We start from the raw sequence: 25,555 nt of genomic DNA, 5'->3' as shown, positions 1-25,555 counted from the left end.
GCCTGCATTGCTGCGAAAGGTGGATATACACTGTACTAGTGCCGACAATGTGCATGCTCTGTTGCCTGTGTCTATGTGCCTGTGGTTCTGTCAGTGTGATCATGTGATGTATCTGACCCCAGGAATGTGTCAATAAAGTTTCCCCTTCCTGGGACAATGAATTAATGGTGTTCTTATTTCAATTTCCAGGAGTGTAGAATGTGTCAGCTGAATGAAATTCTATGGTGTACCAGTCGATATTTCTGTTTGAAGAAAGGAAATGCAGGCGGTTAATGTCTTGTTCCTCTCTAGAGAGGCTCTAATCAAAATTTAAAGAAATCGTACTTTCGTCGTTTTGTAACGTAATGCAAGAATGTTAAAATCCAGCAGTGCTTCAGGTCTATTTAAGAAATCGTTGCCCAGAATGACTTCAGTTGTTAATAATGGAACGATAAGGAAGTTGGCGAAAAATGTGTGACTTTGCGTGGAAAACTGTGAGTGAGTTTGAGATTTGACTTCAACGCTTTTATCAGGTACAGCAGCATTTATTTTTATTTTATTGTGAGGTAACATCGGACAAGAATCATCAGAATTGCAGCGGATGAGTGCTGCGTCACTCATGACAGTAATGGGAGAACGAGAACCCAGAACTTCTTTTAATACGTGTTTGCCAACTTGAATGGTATTAACAGGAAGATAAAAATGTTTCAGAGGATGTTCAGATTCACGTAACAGTAAATTCCTGATGTATTTTAAGCGGATCGTATGCTCTATAGTATGTGCAGAATGCGAAGTACCCTGTGTTGGCGCGCCTTCGGCGTCATGAGACCTGGTCCGCTAGTCACTGTTGCGTAGCGTCTGTACTGTTTGGTGCAATTGTGGCTGATCCCGGCGGAGGTTCGAGTCCTCCCTCGGGCGTGGGTGTGTGTGTTTGTCCTTAGGATAATTTAGGTTAAGTAGTGTGTAAGCTTAGGGACTGATGACCTTAGCAGTTAAGTCCCATAAGATTTCACACACATTTGAACATTTTTTTCTGTTAGATGCATTGGCAGATGCGACTTCAGTGACTTGAAAAGTGCACTGACGTTCTGAATGGTTTTGATTACCTTGCTGCGGATGAATACGTAAATCTGGTTCATTTAAGCATAAAGACTGGCTGTTTATAAAGTACCCTTTATTCCTGTAATTATGATTAATATTTCTATTTCCATGTTTATTCCCATTGTGACCTTGAAAATGCTGGGCATTGGCATACGAGTTTTGCTGGTACGGCTGCTGTCTGTTGCTACGGAAATTGTTCCTGTGGACAAAATTATTGCCAGAATTGTTTTGCGAAAATGATTGCTGCTGCGACAGGTGTTGCGGCAAAGGCTGACATGTGTTGTCCTGCATTAGAATATTGCTGACTAGACTTTTGAAAATTGTGATTCAGCTGTTGGTAGCCATTAGGAAGACTTTGGTTCTGCTGAAAATGTCGTTGCTCATTACCATTTAAGTTCTGATTCTTGTTGCCAAAATTTTTGTTACGTCTTTCGTTCCCAAAATAGTCATCCTTCTTACGATTGAAAAACGTACCAAAATGACCACCATTGTGTTTGTAGTGAAAATTACGAGTGTTTTTAGAAAATTTGTTATTACTCTTTTGCTGAGAAAATGACTGATGAATTTCAAGTAATTGTAAAACGTCACGAAACGCATGTATGTTAGATGTTTGTTGACTTCTTCTTAACACACTTTTCAGATTTCCTGGAAGTTTTGAAATGCAGAGGCGAATCAAACGTAACGGGGTGGATGGCTCAGTTAAATGCTGGTTTTATTGTACCATGTATTCAAAGTATTGAGTTAATGTCTCAAATTGGAGTTGTTGAAATTTGGTAAATTAACTAATCTGTCTTTTACTGCGCGCTGTGTCGTCTCAGATCAGTATGCTGCGAGGAAAATGCTTTGGAATTCCTCAACAGAAAAATACTGGCGTGCAACGGGTCGCATTCTCGTCGACGGTTCCCCCTCCAAAAAGCTGCAAATAAATTCTAATTTATGAGACGCAGTCCAGTTTGGCGGCAAAGAAAAGGTGAATTGCTGAATCTAGTCCAAGGAATGTAGACAATTAGAACCATTACCAAGCACTTTGTATTTCCTGACACATAAAAAATGCTTGCAGTCGAATCCATCGGTTCTAAAATTATCAAAAGAATGCTGTCAGTCGAAAAAGGTGCGAGAGTTGTCATGTGTTGTAAAAAGTCTATTTCTCTGGCCGGTTTAGTCAGCTGAGGTTGCGGAGAATGTTCTATATTCTGATCGGTCAGAGGGAGTGAATCTTCCATATTTATTTGAGTGGCAAAATTATGTGAGTAGTCCTTGGAATCCTTCTGATAGAAAGGCGAGCATTAATTTTATTAAGTTCCTATTTGGTTTGGCAATTAATTTTCGTTGGTCCCTCTCGAAAGTTTTCAAGTGAGTGATATTCTTCAGGGTCAGTGAAGTGTACTGGCTGTGTGCCTTCAGACTGATTGTCGTGGTTTAATTTTAATTGCCCTACTGTGTCGGCGAGTTCAACATATTCCGCATTGAGACTGTCGTATTGCTCGTGGATTTTTAGTAGTATCAGCTTTAAGGGCCTGTAACTGTACAGCATAACTACGCGTTTTCTTTGGCACAGTAGCAACAATTTCACTAAGAACGGACTTTCTAATTTTAGCAATAAGTAGGGCTGTGTTTTGTCGTTGAGTTTCAGAAATGGTATTAAGTAGTTCATCAACGGCTACTTCTCTGTCTGAAACACACTGCTTAAGGTTGTCATGAACTATAGTTAGTTCGCTTAAAAGAAATGTGACATTCGTTACCTACGTTGAAACATTGTTTATACGGTCTGTTAAATTTTAGTGGCTGTCTTTTAATTCGTCACAGAGTGCTTTCTGATTGTCACGGAATGCGTTATAGATTTTTTATGTTCTTTGAATTTGTGATTAAGCGGTTCCAAATGAATAGCCAGTGCATCAAAACGTTCTGCAAGAGATTCATGATTTTTGGAACATTTGTCATTAAGTTCTTGAAAATGCTTTGTAAGGGATTCGTTACTGTTTTTAAGTTCGTCAAAACAAGTGGAGTGTTCATCAAAACGTTTCGTAATTGTATTGTTTTTTTTTCTTTAAGTTCTTCAGCAAAACGAGTGGATTGTTCCACAAAAGGTTTATTATTTTCGTCAGACAATGTCTCAATAGCTTCCAACAGGCGTTCAAAATCCGGCTGAGGAAAAAAGAAGTGAATTGTTGGTTGTCAGAGAACGCTGTTACGTAACAGAATTGTCGGAAAAGTCGAGGCTGGGTGTCGGATTTTGTCAGAGGGAGTGAATCTTCCATATTTATTTGTGTGCAATTACTATACACAGATAGTAAAATATTAATATTACCACAAACATTATTATTAGAATGCGGAGTCACGCCAGGATCAAGAGTGTCTACAATGTTCGTGCATTGACTATCTGGGTGCAAAGACACAGCGTCTTGCATTACCACCTCAGAAATATGGCTAGTATTAACTAGCAACAGAATGACCAGCAAAGGTATTGCTGCTGTCGGTTGCATTTTGCAAATCAGATTTTTGCGAATTCATAGTAGTGCGCGCTTTACTCACAAACATACTACGTGGCATGGTAATATAAGGCAAAGTCGAGAACAATAGATGCTAAATTTGACGAAAGATGTACAATGTTAATAGACGAATTCGCGTTGCGCCATAATTATAAGAGTAAGTAAGACAGAGCAGTACACAATTTCTGTCTGTTTCTCAAAATATTCTTACGTCGCCCGTACTGTACAAGGATATCGCTAAGCGAAAGATGTCTTTAGATAACAAAAGTATGACTGACGTACTCTGCTTTGAATTATAAGAGCTGTGCGGAAGTGATAACGAATAGTAATGAAAGACTGAACTGGTGCAATGAGAAGGGAAGCCATTAATACTGGTAAAGTGAATAATCTGACTGCAAGAATTTTGAACAGTATGAACTGTCTGAATAATGAATTTTGACATAAAACCTACGATAATCAGTTTTGCAAAAGTGATCACAGATCCCAGAAAAATCTAACTGTCTCTAAATGACATAAGTTAGACCTGATTGAATAAAAAAAAATTAAAACATTTAGTCTTTATCTCTATTCTGTGCCAATCTGGATAACGCGTTGCAGTACTGCTCTGTCTTGCACGCTGCTATACTAAAGCTGCAAATTACTCTATCTGCACCGAGACACTCGTGAGGTGCAATGAGTTCTCTGTTAGTTGCAAATCGAAGTATTTTCCGGACACACTTAGTTCCTTTCCTACTTTTGAAAAAACCATGATCAGTTAGTAATTTTAAGATTAAGGTAGGTGTAAAATGGCGCTGCAATAATAAGAGTGACTTCAAAAAATTACCTTATAATTCCTCTTCACGTAAATAAAAGATTCCATTACACTTCCTCCTTCTCAGATCAGTTACTATTACATATTCATCTTGATTAAGCAGATCGATAAATTGAGACTTTGGATTTGGAACATAACATTACAACTGCTTCCTCACTTTAACACAGCAAACCACTATCTGCTACTGCGCCTACGCGCACACCAAAGATGATAAGCTAACCCTGCGATACAGCGTACAACATCGCTGCTCGCTCACATGTAACAGCTCGAGAGCAAATATATGACGTTATTGTACAATCGATTAATACTCAAATGACACCTATCGACATGGAAGATAAATAAATGATTACTATTTCAGTAAAAAAGTTGGATGTTTTGTTGAAGGGAAAGAGCATTTAAATTGAGCAACTCAATAAAGCTTTGGTCCACCTCCGGCCCTTATACAAGTAGTTATTGGGCTTGGCATTGATTAATATATATTTTGCATGTCCTGTTGAGGGAGCAATTAAATTGAGCAACTCAGTAAAGCTTTGGTCCACCTTCGGCCCTTATGCAAGCAGTTATTGGGCTTGGCATTGATTGATATATATTTTGCATGCCATGTTGAGGGATATCGAGACAAATTCTGTACAACTGGCGCGTTATATTGTCCAGATCCCGAGATGGTAGTGAGTCAAAAAAATGGTTCAAATGGCTCTGAGCACTATGGGACAACTACTGAGGTCATCAGTCCCCTAGAACTTAGAACTACTTAAACCTAACTAACCTAAGGACATCACACACATCCATGCCCGAGGCAGGATTCGAACCTGCGACCGTAGCGGTCACGCGATTCCAAACTGACGCGCTTAGAACCGCACGGCCACACCGGCCGGCGGTAGTGAGTCCTACCGGCTCCAAGCGTTCTCAGTTGGGGAGGGATCTGGCAACGTTGCTGGCCAAAGTATGGTTTGGCAAGCACGAAGACAAGTAGTGGAAGCTCTCGCCGTGTGTGGGCGAGCATTATCGTGCTGAAATATTAGCCCAGAATGGCTTGCCGTGAAGAGCAGCATAACAGGGCGTATAATATCGTAGACGTACCGCTGTGCTGTAAGGGTGCCGCGGACGACAACCAATGGTGTCCTTCTAGGAAATGAAATGGTACCCCAAACCATGACTCCTGGCAGTCGGGTAGTACGACGGTGGTATGACAGTCAGGAAATATCCCACTGCTGTCCAGGGCGTCACCAGACACGTCTTCATTGTTCATTGGGGGTCAGTTCGAAGCGGGACTCATCACTGAAAACAATTCTACTCCAGTCAGTGAGCTTCCAGACCAAAGACGTTTCTGGAGACGTGCCTGTCACCTTCTATACTGCCTGACGACCAGGAGTTAGCGCCTGAAGTGCCATTTCTTTCCATAACAGGTCCTTTGGTTGCTATCCGCGGCAACGTTACAGCATGGCGATGCGTTGGACGATATTCAACGCCCGCTTTTGTTGCCTTTTATAGCAAGCCAACCTCGGCGAGAGTTTTTATTGCTTGTCTTCGTGTTTGCCAAACACTACCTTCGCCAGCAAGGCCACCCAATCTGTATCTAATTGAGAACATTTGGAGCATTATGGACAGGGGCCTCCAGACATCTCGGGATATTGATTCTCTAACGCGAAAACTGGACAGAATTTGGCACGATATTCCCCAGGAGGACATGCAATAACTCTGTCAACCAATGCCAAGCCGAATAACTGCTTACATAAGTCCCAGAGGTGGACCAACGAGGACCCATTTGTGAAGCTCTTTCTCTTGAATTAATCATCCAATTTTTCTGAAATTGTAATAATTTGTTTGTCTGTACATGTGCATAACATCAACTGATTTGCCTCCCATTTGAATGATTCCTTCGTGGTGCGTAGGGTCACTTTTGAACTTCATGAAAAGATAACAATTAAACTATAAGTAGCTTCATTCTGACAGTAATACTCGCACTTAAGAAACATTTATGTGAAATGATTAAACTATGTTAGTACTGCATTGTTTGCAAAGAGTGGAAACTGTATGTTCAGTTGTTATGTGAATTTGTGGATATGGGAAGTCTTTCTAAAGAAAGTAGGGTTGCAGATTAACTTCATCAGTTAGTTTAGATGTTGTTTTATTTGAAACAATCTGAAATGTTATTGGAGCTAATCAGTATTAGAGGTAAAATATAATTCTTTAGGCCGGCCGAAGTGGCCGTGCGGTTAAAGGCGCTGCAGTCTGGAACCGCAAGACCGCTACGGTCGCAGGTTCGAATGCTGCCTCGGGCATGGATATTTGTGATGTCCTTAGGTTAGTTAGGTTTAACTAGTTCTAAGTTCTAAGGGACTAATGACCTCAGCAGTTGAGTCCCATAGTGCTCAGAGCCATTTGAATGATTTTAATTCTTTAGTTTTCCTGATGGAATTTTGAAACCTTCCCGTCTCCTCTATATCTCTTTTGTTACGAAACCTTCCCTTCTACAATAATCTATGAAACACGATTTCTGTCTCTTGCTTAATAATAACAAATGAAATTTGCCCTTTGAAATTTTTTCTCTTTCTCAGTCTTCGCATACAAATTTAATTGCTGCTTATTAAAAGTGATTTTCGGATTATTTCGACGAAACATAGAATGTGTCGTTATCTGCAATAACCCAAAACTGTTCCTTACCTTTTTTACTGTTACTGGCTCAGCCTCTCGCTTCACACCTGCTACCACCTCGCTTCACATCTCGCTTACTGCTGACTTCCTACGAACGCTAAAGTGCGGTCTGCCCTGCCAACAATGCTTTCTGGTGCAGACAATCCCTGCTACCATTACAAAATGTATCAATCCACGGTCTTTCGCGCTCATTTCCTAAAATGTATCCATACGCGGTCTCTCCCGCCCTGTTTAAAATTATATCAATTTGCGGTCTCTCTTGCCAACAATACTTTCGTGCAGACATTCCCTGCTACCACAATTATTTCCAACATGACAAATATTAATTACTCCTAATTAATCCTATTAATAAAATATAAACATCTTTCATAAATTGTGGTTTGACAATAGACAATAGAAATATACACGTCTTACAATTTATTCATATTTGGTTTTGACTGACGACTTCATTCTTTTCCACAGGGAGACAGTGGTGGGCCACTCGTGTGTAATGGTACACTTGCCGGAGTCGTCAGCTTTGGAGTCAGCTGCGGTTTGCCACGCTTCCCTGGCGTGTACACCGACGTGTCCAAATACGTCGACTTCCTCAACTATTCGCTGACCAGAGCCGGCGCCGCGTCAGTGACGTCACCAGGCTACCAGACGCTGACCGTCATTGGCTCCATCGTAGCCACGTGGGCAGCGTGGGGAGCGGCCAGCCGGGTCTAACTCTGCTGCCAGTTTTACTGTGAATTGCTACCCGACAGGATGGTCTCCGAAGCAAGAAAACTGTGGCTCTTATAAGTGGATGTCTTGTGTAGGTTTAATGCTCACGTCAGTAAAAGGGAATGCGATTTTCTGCTGTTAATGTACTGTATTACATCTAATGTTATATAGTATGCTGGTACGAGTGAAACTGCCTTAACCCATAGACGACACATATTGCGCATGACATCCTTATATTGAAACCAGCATCTCGATCAGCTGACTGGAGTACTGTTCAGTTTCTCTTGAGTTTAGTGTTTTCAGTAAGGGTTTCTTTATTACAATTGTGCGCCGAAAGATATGTGCAAGCGGCTAATACAGGCTGTACATAAATGTTTACCTTGCTATCGAAACATTGTAACTCTTTATTGAATATAGTAAATGAAACGTGCGTTACACCACATATGGCTCTACTCATTAAGTTTTGAACCTTACATGAACATTTAAAACTGATAATACACTTCAACATTTAAGTCACTGCAACGTCTACACCTCTGCTAACACCCAAAATATCAATCCGGTATTCAATCTCTCGCCATACATTCTGCAACATGTCTGATGTGACTGTGCTAATGGTATCTCTGATGCGTTGCTGCTGTTATAATGTCAGGAACTGCTGTTGTGTACACAGTATCTTTCATATGCTCCCAAAGAAAGAAATCCAAGAGGGCAATGTTAGGTGATTTTGGGTGTTATGTAAGTGGCCCGTCTCTGCCAGTAAAGCTGTTGAGGAAGGTTTCATTAAGAAAACTGTGGACTTCCAGAGACCAAAGAGGGGGAAAGATGACAGTGCCTTGCATATCCAGTAGCTGGGGAACGCCATAATTCATCAACATGTCTAAGTAAACATACATACTTACATTGCTTTGAAGGAAGTAAAATGGGCCAATCACTCGATCACACATTAACCCACATCACACCTTAGCCTTGGGACTGTCCAGAATGTGTTCTCGTACGACACGAGGATTTTCTGATCCCCAGATCCGGACATTATGGCTGTTAACTGAGCCACAAACATGAAATGTAGCCTTATCGGAAAAACACACATGCTTCTAGAAATCATTGTCCTCATCCAGACAGTTCAATATGACCACTGAAAATTGTTCACGTTTTGGGCGATGATATGGTTGTAATACCCGAACAATTTGGACCTTGTACACATACAGTTTAAGAAGTTGGCAAACCATTTAATGCACTGTACCCTTTGCCACATGACGATCCCACGAAGCTTGTCTTATCGATTTCGGTGGCGACCTCGTGAAAGCGGTTTGAATCGCCTGCACGAAGCGGACGGTCTGCCGCTGCTTGTCCGTTTCTGAACTGACACCGTTGCTAAAATAGTTCCCATCCATGTTGTTTCTCCCAGCTCCACAACACATTGAGCTTTCTCCTGTGTGTGTGTGTGTGTGTGTGTGTGTGTGTGTGTGTGTGTGTGTGTTTGTGGGAGGGGGTGGAGTTAGTTCCCATTCATGTTGTTTCTCCTAGCCACACAACACATTGAGCTTTCTTGTGTGTGTGTGTGTGGGGGGGGGGGGGGGGGGGAAGATTTTTACGATATAGCTCACACAGCGCTCCTTGTAGCGAAAGTGTTAAATTAGACACAGCTATACAGAAAAAAAAAAAATGACCGGCCGAGGTGGCCGAGCGGTTCTAGGCGCTACAGTCTGGAACCGCGCGACCGCTACGGTCTTAAAAGTTGGTACTGTGGACTAAAACTTGATGAATGAAGAAGATTTCGAGAAAACAGAGAGTTAATATCAAAATCACTATAAGAGTTTTCTCTTTAACCAGCTTCTCTAATATACGAAGGTTACGCAAAAAGTAATGCACCGCATTTTTTTTCTCAGCCGAAAACAATGCTACGAATGCGAGACGTTACGTATGTATTATTTGAAGTCTCCTGATTGAGCACGCCAAGTTTCCGTCACTTCCGACAGATAGCGTAGCTGCAGGACAGTTTCAAAATGGGGTCTGTAGGTGACGTACGTTACACAGAATGTGCCATCATTGAATTTGTCACCCCAAAGAGAGAAACTGTAGCCGGCCGGTGTGGCCTTGCGGTTCTAGGAGCTTCAGTCTGGAACCGCGTGACCGCTACGGTCGCAGGTTCGAATCCTGCCTCGGGAATGGACGTGTGTGATGTCCTTAGGTTAGTTAGGTTTAAGTAGTTCTAAGTTCTAGGGGACTGATGATCATCGATGTTAAGTCCCATAGTGCTCAGAGTCATTTGAACTATTTTTGAACAAGAGAAACTGTGGTTAATATTCACAAACGCTTGTGCAAAGTCTATGGAGCATATGCTGTCGACAGAAGTACAGTTAGTTACCGGGCACGAAGGGTGTGATCATCAGAAGGCGGTTCGCCGGAGCTCCACGATTTGCAGCTTTCGGGGAGACCATTCACGGCTGTCACATCTGACTTGTTGCAGCGAGCTGATGTTGTCATTCGCGAGGACAGACGCATTACGACTCAGCAGTTGGCGCTGCATCTGTCAATCAGCGAAGGAAGCGTGGGTGATTTTATCCGCACTCTTGGATATTGAAAAGTGTGTGCAACATGGGTCCCGCGGTGTCTAACGGTGGATCACAAATCGCACAGAAAAAAACATTTGTCTTGATTTGTTGCAACTTTTTCAAGCTGAGGGAGAGGCCTGATTGTCCCGGATTGTGACAGTTGATGAAACCCGGGTTCACCATTTTGAGCCAGAACCAAAACGACAGTCGATGGAATGGCTCCATTCCCACTTCCCACAGAAGAAAAAATTTAAAGCAATTGCTTCTTCCGGTAAGGTCATGATCACCGCGTTCAGGGACTGTGAAATTGTGATTCTCATTGATGTATCATTAATTCAGAAACATATGTCAACACATTAACAAAACCCGAGATGCGCTTCTGCTGACATCGGCGCCACAGCAACCCAGGAGGTGTTCTGATGCAACACGGTGACGCTCAGCCTCACACAAGTCTAAGGACTGCTGAACACGTCGCAAAACAAGGTTGGACAGATTTACCCTATCCACTCTACAAGCCTGACCAAGCGCCCTCTGACTTCTTCTTGTTTGGATCATTAAGGGATGCCATTCATGGAAGACGTTTTGAGGACTATGAGGAGGTGATTCACACAGTGAACCACCATGACAAGGATTGTTACCGACACGGCATACACGCCCTTGTTCCGCGCTGGAGGAAGGCCATAGAACGGGATGGAGATTACGGGGAAAAGTAGGGTGTGTAGATAAAATACAATTCTTTCGTGTATGTGATTCTCATTATGTTCAATAAAGAATTGTTGCAGAAAAAAATACGATGAATTACTTTCTGGGCAACCCTCGTGTTATACTTCTTTTCTGGATATTGTTTCGGTATCTCTTCTGGATTAAACAAAAGTAATAAAACAAAAACGCTTAATTTGTGTAAAGACCGGATATTATGGTTAGAAGTGAATGTTATTGTTTGTAAAAGCGTAATAAAAATATCGCACGAAACCTTGAGGACTCGTCAGAAAACCAAATGCTTCCAACCAAACTGATAATTCATCTTCTGCTACTTTGGAAGCGACGAGTTAAATGATCCACGGTGAAGCGAAAGCAGGGATTCACTGTAACACTGCAGTTCTGTCGTTTGTGAAAAAAAGAGAAACACCATAGAGTTCTTAACTGTTTGTTTCACTTTCTCCTGGCAAAATGTAAAATCGATAGCCGCCGCATTAACGTTAAGCATTTCGGAGAAATAAGGTTAATTGTGCTGTCAAATGCGTAGTATTAATAGACCATAAAAGCAAACATGGTCCGTAGTAGGCTGTAGCGTTGTTGTTGTTGTTGTGGTCTTCAGTCCTGAGACTGGTTTGATGCAGCTCTCCATGCTACTCTATCCTGTGCAAGCTTTTTCATCTCCCAGTACCTACTGCAACCTACATCCTTCTGAATCTGCTTAGTGTATTCATCTCTTGGTCTCCCTCTACGATTTTTACCCTCCACGCTGCCCTCCAATACTAAATTGGTGATCCCTTGATGCCTCAGAACATGTCCTACCAACCGATCCCTTCTTCTGGTCAAGTTGTGCCACAAACATCTCTTCTCCCCAATCCTATTCAATACTTCCTCATTAGTTATGTGATCTACCCATCTAATCTTCTGCATTCTTCTGTAGCACCACATTTCGAAAGCTTCTATTCTCTTCTTGTCCAAACTATTTATCGTCCATGTTTCACTTCCATACATGGCTACACTCCATACGAATACTTTCAGAAATGACTTCCTGACACTTAAATCAATACTGGATGTTAACAAATTTCTCTTCTTCAGAAACGCTTTCCTTGCCATTGCCAGCCTACATTTTATATCCTCTCTACTTCGACCATCATCAGTTATTTTGCTCCCCTAATAGCAAAACTCCTTTACTACTTTAAGTGCCTCATTTCCTAATCTAATTCTTTCAGCATCACCCGACTTAATTAGACCACATTCCATTATCTTTGTTTTGCTTTTGTTGATGTTCATCTTATATCCTCCTTTCAAGACACTGTCCATTCCATTCAACTGCTCTTCCAAGTCCTTTGCCGTATCTGACAGAATTACAATGTCATCGGCGAACCTCAAAGTTTTTATTTCTTCTCCATGAATTTTAATACCTACTCCGAATTTTTCTTTTGTTTCCTTTACTGCTTGCTCAATATACAGATTGAACAACATCGGGGAGAGGCTACAACCCTGTCTTACTCCCTTCCCAACCACTGCTTCCCTTTCATGTCCCTCGACTCTTATAACTGCTATCTGGTTTCTGTACAAATTGTAAATAGCCTTTCGCTCCCTGTATTTTACCCCTGCCACCTTTAGAATTTGAAAGAGAGTATTCCAGTCAACATTGTCAAAAGCTTTCTCTAAGTCTACAAATACTAGAAACGTAGGTTTGCCTTTCCTTAATCTTTCTTCTAAGATAAGTCGTAAGGTCAGTATTGCCTCACGTGTTCCAGTGTTTCTACGGAATCCAAACTGATCTTCCCCGAGGTTGGCTTCTACTAGTTTTTCCATTCGTCTGTAAAGAATTCGTGTTAGTATTTTGCAGCTGTGACTTATTAAACTGATAGTTCGGTAATTTTCACATCTGTCAACACCTGCTTTCTTTGGGATTGGAATTATTATATTCTTCTTGAAGTCTGAGGGTATTTCGCCCGTTTCATACATCTTGCTCACCAGATGGTAGAGTTTTGTCAGGACTGGCTCTCCCACGGCCGTCAGTAGTTCCAATGGAATATTGTCTACTCCGGGGGCCTTGTTTCGACTCAGGTCTTTCAGTGCTCTGTCAAACTCTTCACGCAGTATCATATCTCCCATTTCATCTTCATCTACATCCTCTTCCATTTCCATAATATTGTCCTCAAGTACATCGCCCTTGTATAGACCCTCTATATACTCCTTCCACCTTTCTGCTTTCCTTTCTTTGCTTAGAACTGGGTTTCCATCTGAGCTCTTGATATTCATGCAAGTCGTTCTCTTATCTCCAAAGGTCTCTTTAATTTTCCTGTAGGCGGTATCTATCTTACCCCTAGTGAGATAGGCCTCTACATCCTTACATTTGTCCTCTAGCCATCCCTGCTTAGCCATTTTGCACTTCCTGTCGATCTCATTTTTGAGACGTTTGTATTCCTTTTTGCCTGTTTCACTTACTGCATTTTTATATTTTCTCCTTTCATCAATTAAATTCAATATTTCTTCTGTTACCCAAGGATTTATACTAGCCCTCGTCTTTTTACCTACTTGATCCTCTGCTGCCTTCACTACTTCATCCCTCAAAGCTACCCATTCTTCTTCTACTGTATTTCTTTCCCCCATTCCAGTCAATTGCTCCCTTATGCTCTCCCTGAATCTCTGTACAACCTCTGGTTCTTTTAGTTTATCCAGGTCCCATCTCCTTAAATTCCCACCTTTTTGCAGTTTCTTCAGTTTTAATCTACAGGTCATAACCAATAGATTGTGGTCAGAGTCCACATCTGCCCCTGGAAATGTCTTACAATTTAAAACCTGATTCCTAAATCTCTGTCTTACCATTATATAATCTATCTGATACCTTTTAGTATCTCCAGGGTTCTTCCATGTATACAACCTTCTTTCATGATTCTTAAACCAAGTGTTAGTTATGATTATGTTGTGCTCTGTGCAAAATTCTACCAGGCGGCTTCCTCTTTCATTTCTGTCCCCCAGTCCATATTCACCTACTATGTTTCCTTCTCTCCCTTTTCCTACACTCGAATTCCAGTCACCCATGACTATTAAATTTTCGTCTCCCTTCACAATCTGAATAATTTCTTTTATTTCATCATACATTTCTTCAATTTCTTCGTCATCTGCAGAGCTAGTTGGCATGTAAACTTGTACTACTGTAGTAGGTGTGGGCTTCGTATCTATCTTGGCCACAATAATGCGTTCACTATGCTGTTTGTAGTAGCTTACCCGCATTCCTATTTTCCTATTCATTATTAAACCTACTCCTGCATTACCCCTATTTGATTTTGTGTTTATAACCCTGTAGTCACCTGACCAGAAGTCTTGTTCCTCCTGCCACCGAACTTCACTAATTCCCACTATATCTAACTTCAACCTATCCATTTCCCTTTTTAAATTTTCTAGCCTACCTGCCCGATTAAGGGATCTAACATTCCACGCTCCGATCCGTAGAACGCCAGTTTTCTTTCTCCTGATAACGACATCCTCTTGAGTAGTCCTCGCCCGGAGATCCGAATGGGGGACTATTTTACCTCCGGAATATTTTACCCAAGAGGACGCCATCATCATGTAATCATACAGTAAAGCTGCATGCCCTCGGGAAAAATTACGGCTGTAGTTTCCCCTTGCTTTCAGCCGTTCGCAGTCCCAGCACAGCAAGGCCGTTTTGGTTATTGTTACAAGGCCAGATCAGTCAATCATCCAAACTGTTGCCCTTGCAACTACTGAAAAGGCTGCTGCCCCTCTTCAGGAACCACACGTTTGTCTGGCCTCTCAACAGATACCCCTCCGTTGTGGTTGCACCTACGGTACGGCTATCTGTATCGCTGAGGCACGCAAGCCTCCCCACCAACGGCAAGGTCCATGGTTCATGGGGGGGAGCGTAAAAGTGTTTTATTTAAATCGCGCGATTAGTGAATTTCGACCATAAGTAATTTTCAAGCAAATGTTTGATATTACATATTATATACTGCAATTGTCAGAGTCTTTTCCTTTGCACGTGTAAAACCAAAAATGATATTCCATAATTACACTAGGAATAAACGATATCAGAAACGTTACAGCTTCGTGTCAAATATTGGTAACAGTACTATCAGATACAGTACCTATATGCAACGTGAGGTTGCAATGTTTTTGATGTGGATTTATTCCTAATGTAATTATGGAATATGGCGTCTAGTTTTATCTGTAAAGCAAAAGAATCTGATAACTGCGGTAGATAATATTGCGCAGTGGAAATCAAAGGTACTCTTGAATTAAACAGGAAGAAGTTCCTAGTGACACTCACTTAATTACTTAAAACTACTAACTGAAATCACAATGTGCCAATATTGTTAGCAGCTACTGTGGAAATTCAAGGTACTTTTGAATTAACCAGAAAGAATGTTCATAGTGACATCCATTTAATTCAATGAAACCACATATTGAAACCTATACTCGTACATGCAAATATTATCAAAAGCTGACTCTTAGGATAAGCTGTTACTCCATAGCAACCAGCAGCCTATAAAGGGACAAGAGAATGTTACATACTCGTTTCCGAGAACAGCTGATCCAGTACTTTAAAACCAAAAACACATAAGACTCTCCATACCATAAATTCCGAAGCCGCATTTCCCCCGCCCGAGTTTACATTAATAAACTGCCAGAGGTGAGTCTGCTGTAAAATAACCAACAACAACTTTGCCACATATTAGTAAAACATCTATTAACGAATGATTACAGCTACATACATTAGAGTCCAATATAACAGACTGTGATTTACTCAACGTATCTTTAACTGATGAGGCGGTGCATCCGGTAGTAGTCCCTAATCATGTCTCTAAGTGAGAATATGTAAGCGACTGTTGATATTCTGCACGTCAATCGGGGGAAGCAGGCTTCGAGGTTTAATGGTCTCGAAAAGTTGGCTGGTTATGCTTTCTCGCGAGTCTCTTATTAAATTAACTTGCCTTTTGATAAAAAGTGCAGAGGCTTTATCCGTTATATCAGTTAATCCTAGCATACCATTTTTAGGATCTAATGTGGCTACTTTAGAAGGTACTCTGAACACTTCACCTCTCCACAAAAAGCTGGTGACTTTGGACATTATTCTCCTCGCTATCATTCTCGGTAATGGAAACAGCTGGGCAGTATAATAAGCTTTAGCAAGGATGCATGGGTTGATATAATGTGTTCTTTGAACTTGGTTCATATATCGAGTTAAATTCTCTATAATGACTCCTCGCACTTCATCTGCTGCAACTTTCCAATTTAAAGTCGTCATTTTCATGGGACATGCTGTCAGGGTGATCCCAAGTGTTTTATGTTGTCGGACTAATTTTGCCCACTAGACGTTGATATTATCAAAACCTCTGAGATTTAACATCTTACTTGTTTTTTCGTTTGCATTGGCTCCAGATGCTCTACAGTACGAATCAATCAATGTTGCTAGCGTGGTTACCTCGTCATTATTCCTTGTAATGATCCCTACATCGTCAGCATAGGCTCTTATAACTGCTTTATTTCCTAATAATGTTAAGCCTTTTAATCTAGCATGAACATGTCGGAGGAAAGGTTCCAGCGAAATGGCGAAGAGCGACATGGACAGAGGACTTCCTTGAGGAACACCTCGTTGTATTTGCATTGGCCTGGATCGTTGACAATTCACTGGTATTTTAGCATTTATTCCAGTTGTTATGTTCTTAATCAACTGTATGACACTATCGTTGAAACCTATTTTCTTCAATGTCTATAGAAGATATTCATGATTTACTACATCGAACGCTTTATGAAAATCTAAAAATAATAAAGCACACTTTATGTTTGTTACAGAAGTTATTGCAATGATATCCCTGATTTCTGCTAGATTTTGAAAAATGGTTCTGCCTTGCGCGCAGTTCTGATGTTGACTTATAATTTTATCCGTAAGGCAAGAAATTCTCTTGTTTACTATTCTACCTATTAATTTATAATTAGAATTCAGAAGTGAAATTGGACGAAAATTATTTAAATCTTTGATTCCATTATTTTTTGGTACCAGAACAATTTTGCTCTCTTTAAACTTAGTCGGAATCATTTTACCCTGAACAACCTCATTCACAATGTCCGTGATTTTCGCACCTACTGTTGGCCAGTAACGGATGTAAAACTCTGCTGACAGACCATCCGGTCCTAGGGATTTGTTTGGTGGTGAGGCGCACAGAGTCTCATACACGTCTTCTTCACTGACAACCTCGAGAAAATTTTCGTTGTCATCTTCTGTCAGCTGCGAGGCTAGTATGTCAAGGAATTCTTCCAAGGAAGCATCACTACTTTGATGTACAGAACATAGCTCGCAATAATAGTGATAAATTTCATCCATGATACCCTGCTCCGTTCTGAGAATCGTACAGTGTTTTGTTCGAATTTCATCAATAAAAGTCCTTCTCCTGTTTTTCGTATGCTTCACTAAATGATATAGGGACGTAGTTTCATCTTCTGACACCGAATTTGCCTTCGATTTTATTTTCAACCCTTCCATTTGACTTCTCTTAATATTAAGTAACTTGGCTTTGACTTTTTTGATGTTTGCTATTCGAAGTCAGGCACCTGCTGAGACTTGATCATATAGATCTCTCAAAACGGAATAGTAATATTCTATAGTGCATTTCATTTCTCTTGCGCTCTGGGCACTGTATTGAATAAGAACCTTCCTCAACTTTGGCTTTGCCATTTTAACCCACCAGTCAATAGCAGTGGCATATCTACTACGAGAACGCAGGCGTATTGCCCACGTTTCTTTAATCAGGCCTTCTAAATCATGATTTACTAACAAGGAAGTGTTCAAATTCCACTGATTCTTGAATCGGCGAACCGGCTGTCTTGTTAGATTTATGTAAGCTAAGACACTTGAATGGTCTGAAAAGTGCGTAGGAATGGTTTCTACTTTTGTCACGGAAGTTTCAAGATTTTTAGAAATGTATAATCTATCAATCCTGCTACGCGATGTTGCCGTGACATAAGTGAACTCAACAATGGAGGGGTATTTGATTTCCCATATATCCTTTAATTCTAAACCACTAACTAGTTGTTTTAGTCCACTTGAGAAATTAAAATTAGGTACTAATCTTTCGATTTAAAACACAATTAAAATCACCTCCAAGTAATAACTGTCTTGGAGTTTTCCTTAACAAGTATATCAGATCATCTTTGAAGAAACATGCCCTGTCAGCTCGGTGAGAACTTCCTGAAGGGGCGTACAAGTTGATGATAGTCATATCATAGATATTTAGTCCTATTCCCCTTCCGGATTCCAGCCGTTCCACCTCGCTTACTGGCCGGTCGGAGTGGCCGTGCGGTTCTAGGCGCTACAGTCTGGAACCGAGCGACCGCTACGGTCGCAGGTTCGAATCCTGCCTCGGGAATGGATGTGTGTGATGTCCTTAGGTTAGTTAGGTTTAATTAGTTCTAAGTTCTTGGCGACTGATGACCTCAGAAGTTAAGTCGCATAGTGCTCAGAGCCATTAAACCTTTTTGAACCTCGCTTACTGTAATCCCTTCCCTCACCAAAACCGCTGTTCCAACACTTGTTTCGGGAGACACGTTTATGTAACTGACAAAACCGAGAATTACTAAATCCGAAATTAGAACTTCTTGTAATAGGGCAATATCAGTCGCGGATTCGTACAAAAATTCCTTAAGGGCCGATAACTTCAAACCGCTCGTAATTTTATTTATGTTTATAGTGGTGACAGAACAAGATTGCGTCATTGTGCTGTCACTACGTAGTTGTTTTGATGAACTAATTTAGTTTCCTGTGGTTCAGGGTTCAGTTAAGCTGTAACACTTTTCTCGGAAGGCTGAACTTGGAATAACACTTCAATCAATTTATTAATTACTGTCACGATTTTTTCTACTTCTGATGTTTTCTCTTGTACCGCAAGCAGACTGATTTCCTGGTGAACTTTCTGATTTTTCCTCCAGTGATTCGTGTAGGACCGTTTTGGACCGAACATTCTTTGGGCTTGGGTCGCCCCTACCGGATTTTCCCTTTCCTTGGTTACGAGCTACATTCTCATTTGGCTGCGTCGGTATTTTACTTCTCGGCTTATCTGGAGCAGCAGCAGACGCTTTCGCAATTTCGGTTGCCGGCGCCTGCCCTGAGGTGTTGACCGTGATTTCAGTTTGGCCACCACTTCCTCGTTCTTTATTAATTTCACTCACTTCCTGATCGAGGGAAACAAATGGAGACTACAGTTTTGCAACCTCTTCCTGAATTTGTTTATTAACGGATAGCTGCTGATCTTTACAATCGTCTACTGCACCTGTTGTTTCTTGCAAATTAATGCTGATTACACCCCTCTCATTTTCTGCTACCGTATGTGTATTATCTTTCTGTTCATCAGTTTCCATTCGCATTTGTTCCACTGCCTACTCATGGCACTGTTTTTGCTTGCGAAGTGAGGGAGTGGGACACGACAGCTCTTCCTCTGAACAACTATCAGTTGTCTCCAGAGGTCGTTTTTTCGGTTGCATTTCAGTTTCACGAGAAGTGGTAACAGAGTTTCCCTTTGTTGTTAACGGGGGAAATTGACTGTTATCGTGAAGGCAGACATCAGCTTGGCCCGCTGCGTTAACATCCTCAACCAGTTGATCCGGGCTATCCTTTGGCAACAGATCATTTAAGGTAAGGTTCTGACGCTGTATCAAACTACTTTTAAGAACAACAGTTCGCCGCGGATATTCCTGTCTGAAGTGGCCGGTTTCGTTACATATATGGCATGTAGCCTCCTGACCTGTGTAAACAATTTGTGCCTTATACCCACAAACAGTTATTTGAGACGGAATATTCGTCTTAGCGTCCATGTCTACACAGCGGACCCCGTTGAAACACTGCAGTTTAAAGCGAGGCGACCATCTTTCGTTTACGTCCCCGTAGTTTGAAAGAGCTTCCTTAATCTTATCATTTTCAATTTCAATGGGAAGATTCAAGACACGAACGGTTTTGTAATGAACGTCCGCTCTATAGATGAAAACCTTACTTTTGTAACCATTTCTATGCACAAAATCTACTTCATAGCATCACTTTCACAACACTTTATCAACAGTCGCAGCACTGATTAACTTGACAAAAACACAGTATTTTTCCTGATCCAGTTGCCATGTATGGACGGCTTCAGAATTGAGACCAATCACCTGTGTAATCCAGTCATCTATTTCCAGGGATGTCGGCTGAACAGGACGGGATTCCTTGTCAAAAGCAAATACCAGAGTGTTCTTCCTGAGGTTTGTAGCCATGGTTAATCCAGCGACGCAATTTCGGTTAAACAACCGAAATTCCAATTAGCAGCAGCAAGACCAGAAACAGCTATCAGATCACAAGAAATAGGAACGAACACGGAGGTTAACGGACGGACAGCACTCGGCGAAGCATAAGTACAGTGATGTAAACACGGAAGTGCAGTACAACAGTTAACAGCGGCCACTCGCTAGCGCCGCTGAAACGGAACTATTGCCACTGAACGACTATCCCAAGCAACTGCTCTGCTGAGTGTCTTATAAGAAGGAAACCAGCACTAAATTTTGCCAAGAATAATTTTATTATGCTTTGGGTCATAGCTCATGACTGACAGTCGACAATCTAGTTACGATATACGGACCCATTTTCAGAAGTTCTACAGTTCCTTAGTTTTGAGTGGGTTCAATGATGTTGGTAGGAGCAGAGAAAAGAATGTCCTTAGCACATATCGCCGCTCTAAATGGGTGAAATATAAATGCATCAACTTTTGCAAGGCTTCCACTATCAGCATACAGACTTCCTATTGTTACTTACATGTCGTATTTGCGTTTTCGATTACTAAACAGCTAAGCTGTTTGAGGAAAAGGTAGGTAAAAACTTCATAGCTTCGGCTAACGCTCCTATAACGAACGTATAGCTTAGTCTTACTACTAGTCTGTGACTTCATCTTACTCAGCCAACAACCGAGCGCTTTCGAACACGTGACCAGATCATGATATTTGACGATTTTTTTAGTTTTCATTACATAAAAATAAAAGATATTTTGTGAGAATATGGACTGTAAGTGCTATTTAAATATGATAATCGATCAGAATAACAATAATCCGAACCACATTTTTATCATAGGAAAATAGCCTATTCTTCTGTCTGCTCCTTCTCCATTCCTTCCAAATGCTCAGTTTTCTAAGGTAATGTAGTTCTGTCTATGACTTGTGGTTGTTCATTACGGGGACCCTTGTGCGCCAGTCCTACTCATCTGGAACATATAAATTCGCTTTCAACAACCCTTTCCTCAGATGCATTACATGACGCTATAATTATCCACATTCATGGGAACTATTCGCCTGTAATTCCCCTCCTGTGTGTGTACAATACTACGTTTTGCAAAACAGCGTAATGGATCCAAGACGTCATTATCTTCTAACGGTTAGACAACACACACTGTACCCGCAGTTAGACTTGACTTCACATTCACCCAAAGCGACTTTCCGGTGCTACTAGACACACAACCATGCAAACTGAACCTTAATGCTGATGTACGCAGTTCAATTGGTTTGCTCATTACATTGAACGACCCTTGCAATAGTTCTGCATTGACAATGATTTACCCTAGCTGAAATAACATTCCACTAAGCTTCACAATTCGCTGTTCAAGGTCAATGTTGACATGGTGCTGCAAAAAGAAATCTACTGCTAGGATCATGTCATAGCCTTTGCTCACATGTGGTACAACCTCGACGCACTGATCAAATTGAACTTTTCCTATTCTAAAATCGACATGCACTGACACCAACATGTGACCTCCCCACCCTCCACTCCCTGCAACGAATAATGTGGTGGGTTCAACTTTCTTTGACCTAGTAGGACCTTACTAGCCATGGACACATGCGCTCTGTGTCCAACAAAAACTTAAAATTTCTGGTTCCTATAAATCCTACCACTGAACATGCCACCTCTGATTACATAATTGTAGCACTGAAATTAAATGGGAACTCCTTTAGGTGAACCTTGGTCTCCCTCTGCCGTTTAATGACTGCTTAACATTACCAAATCCATCCCTCCAGTCTCCACATTGCTGATTGTCACCTGTGCCTCCATTCCCTGGTGGCTGGCAACACTGCTTCTGGACATGCCTCGTACAACACATAACACCTTATGCTAGTACAAAACATTTTCTGCTTATCACGTACCCCTGATGCTATGTATATTTACCCACAGTGAATTGCCAACTGAATAGCAGAGTACAAATCCCTCAGTGCTCAGTGTCCCTTCACACACCTTTGTAGACATATTCGCTGGCAACTCCCTCCAAACGACATCCACTGTCCTCTGCTTGGCCTCTTGTACCAGAACCTTATTTGTCCCAGTTCATAAGTGTGCTTGGTCGTCTCTCTTATCCAGTCTGCCAATTTCTCAACAGTTTCCCCTTGCCCCTTTACTATCATACTCAACCTTTCTTGAAATTAACATGAGCTATTATATATATATATATATATATATATATATATATATATGCGATAACCATTCCTTCAACTGCTCAAACCCTGTAGCCTTTCTCAAGGTCTCAGAACACTTCACATACGTTTTAGCTTTTCTTGCTATCCGCATCTTATCCACTTACAACAATTGATTATCAGTCCAGTCATTTATCACAGCCGACGCTTCGAGATCCTCTACAAAAGAATGCACACCGACTGATACTATACCTGAAAATGGCACAATCAACCCTGCGCCAACCGGATTCATCTCCTGCTGTGGCACTTGAGGCAACGACAACTGCTCACCTCTGGCTGCTAACCGATTACTTAAATGCATATTATCCACTGTTAACAGAGCAACCTTTTCCAATAAAAGCCGCACCGCTTCAGGTTCCGACAAGCCTTGTGTTCTTTACTCTGCCATTTTGCCGATTTCATACTTCACCATGTCATATCACACATCGCACCACCAGAAGAAGGAAAACTCCTCCACCTTGTCGTGCCAATACTATTCACACTTAATATAATAAAACCCTCAAATACAACATAGAAAAAACCACCCTTAATTCTTACGTTCTTCCACTTAGACTCAAACATTTATTCGCTTCATGGCCGAAACAACGACAAATATATCACTCTAGCGCCGCAAACTCCGTTCAAGGCGCAAAATGACTCACAAATTACAGTGGCTGCATCTTACAGATACCTAGGAATCTTGAGTCCTATCTCAGGAGACTGTGAAAGAACAACAGTTACGTAACTCTGCACTTCCCGTAACTCCAAAACAAAACTGTTTATCATACCCCACATCTTGTGACTGCTGTATCCGAATGATTCTTGCAGATTATGTGGACGTTGGATCCGAGCACTGTACTGCGAAGACAATGCCCGCTTCTACAACACCAGATGAAGTCACCAGAAGTACGAGAATGCTGGAGTGGAGGATGTGTGTGTGTGGTGGGGGGGACTTAGAGCTGCTCATAGCTGCTCCAGCAATTTGTAAGCATTTTATTTTCCTTCGCCTCACGTGGTACAGGTGTCCGTTGTACACGTTGAATTCCACTCACTTGCCGCTCTGTTTTACTGACGACGCGGCCCCTATGCCCACGGCCCAGTTGTGACAGCTATGGTGAGTCACGCAATCCCAGCAGTGAACTCTTCGATGACGGATGTGCACCAGCCTGTGGTGACAAGTAGCACTTGCACAACGCCGATCCACTCCCTGTGACACAGGAAGGTGGATGCTGGTGTGCAAGCCTCTTCTGCAGCAGCCGGAATCCGATCCCCATACAGACAGATGTCAATTATCCTGCTGGAAGACCTGATCTGGTCTACTGCTGACTGACTCCGAGTCCCTTGTGATCCCTGCTCTTAATGCTAAAAGCTTTCTTCTCGCGGACAGTACCTACAACAGAGACAGATGTAATACCTCTCCCAACTTGTCGAAACCAAAGAGTCAGTAGTAGGCTGGTTCAAATGGCTCTGAGCACTATGGGACTCATCATCTTAGGTCATAAGTCCCCTAGAACTTAGAACTACTTAAACCTAACTAACCTAAGGACATCACACACACCCATGCCCGAGGCAGGATTCGAACCTGCGACCGTAGCAGTCCCGCGGTTCCGGACTGCAGTGCCAGAACCGCTAGACCACTGCGGCCAGTAGTAGGGCAGCAGGGACACCACACCACTCTACATTGTTGCCAAATTTATTCATGATGATGGATCCTAAATAGTGGGCATAGATGTGGCAACATCGCACTGACCCCATGGAGGGAAGTTCAAATTTTGGCTCGAAAATAGGTCAATTTGGCTACCTCCAAAAACGAAACTCTGGCCCACCTCCCCACTTACCCTCCTTCCCCCATCTGTAAATTGACGGGAAAAGGACTCAGTCTGTGCTGGGATGACGGATATGGTGGATGTAAGATATTATTTTGGATGCAGTGTCATCATTCTTTATTTAGACAATTTGAGTTGCCATTGATGACGACTAGATGGTAAATCGATCCAGGGTGTTCATCTTGAGGCCCAGAGGCTAACTTTACTAGTTCACAACACCATCACCATACAGTGCTACTGACCTTCCCCCTCCCCTCCCACGATGTAACCCAAGGCAGCTTCGGGAAAAAATTGTGGGAATTCTTTCAGTGTCTGTCTAGATACAGGACTGGGAGATCCTCATGACGGCAGGTTAATGTAGCGTGCACAAGGCATTGATTAAAAAATCTATTTAAGCACATTCCTTTCTTAGTTCTGAAATCGCAAAACACTTCGAAATTTCGAAACTGACTTTGGGTTTAAACAATTTTGACGATGTTCAACAACTGCGGTACTTTTTTTTTATGTCGATAACAAAAGAAACCACATAGTTACACTGTTACAAATCACGCTGAACATATATGAAAAACTTCCTCGCTCGCGTTCTGCGTGCAGGACTGCTCCACACTGGCCACTGGCCACTGGCAACCGCATCGCGGAAAAGCTAAGCACATCCTGTAGTGCTGGAAATACCCACAGCCTTCCTCCTCACTGACACGCATTCTTTCTTTGTGGCACACGGATACCCCTTGTCGTTGTACATGAAATGTTTCAAGACTTGTTCAATCTGGCGTTTTAAGCAATGTGCGCAATATTGTCACATACATGTCTTGAAGTTGTAACAGAACCCTGCAAATGCTGCTGCTTCAGAAAATATACCACAAAAAATATTAGTTAAACAGTTCGCTTCACATATTGAGTATATGTCACAAAACTACTACTCGAAACACAACTGAACACTGACTCCAAAAAGATCGTGGCATACTTGTGAAACCTTCAAACTTTCCTCCCTGATACACTTTTTGTGGGAAATAGATCGCGAAACCGATATCAGCCGCAATATCTGATATTACACGGCTAAACGACCGTAATTGGAAGTCGAAATAAATATCCCTGTAACTCTAAAGAAGACGCTCACCACTTTCGAGTTTTAGCTGCTTATTTGATTGCACTGCCAGAGAGAGAAATATTATAGTCCTACAGCTGCTGTGGTGTTCATCACTTTACTGAAACGCTGAGTGGGCTTAGTTTATATTTGTTACTGGAGTCAGGGATGTT

The 25,555-nt window shown here is 41.7% G+C and overlaps 1 protein-coding gene across 1 annotated transcript in view; it reads left to right on the top strand.

The window, feature by feature from the left end:
* Window positions 1-8,166, top strand: part of LOC124607268 (trypsin alpha-like) — a 162,027-nt gene extending 153,861 nt beyond the window's left edge. Inside the window, exon 7 of the mRNA XM_047139547.1 lies at window positions 7,498-8,166. Coding sequence (XP_046995503.1) covers window positions 7,498-7,743 — 246 coding nt within the window. The 3' untranslated portion in view covers window positions 7,744-8,166. The remainder of the gene's footprint in view (window positions 1-7,497) is intronic.
* Window positions 8,167-25,555: the final 17,389 nt, after the last annotated feature.

The sequence above is a fragment of the Schistocerca americana genome, chromosome 3 (assembly GCF_021461395.2).
Source record: "Schistocerca americana isolate TAMUIC-IGC-003095 chromosome 3, iqSchAmer2.1, whole genome shotgun sequence".
Taxonomy (NCBI): Eukaryota; Metazoa; Arthropoda; class Insecta; order Orthoptera; family Acrididae; genus Schistocerca; species Schistocerca americana.
The sequence above is the reverse complement of the archived record's forward strand: the minus strand, read 5'-3'. Positions and strand labels throughout refer to the sequence as shown.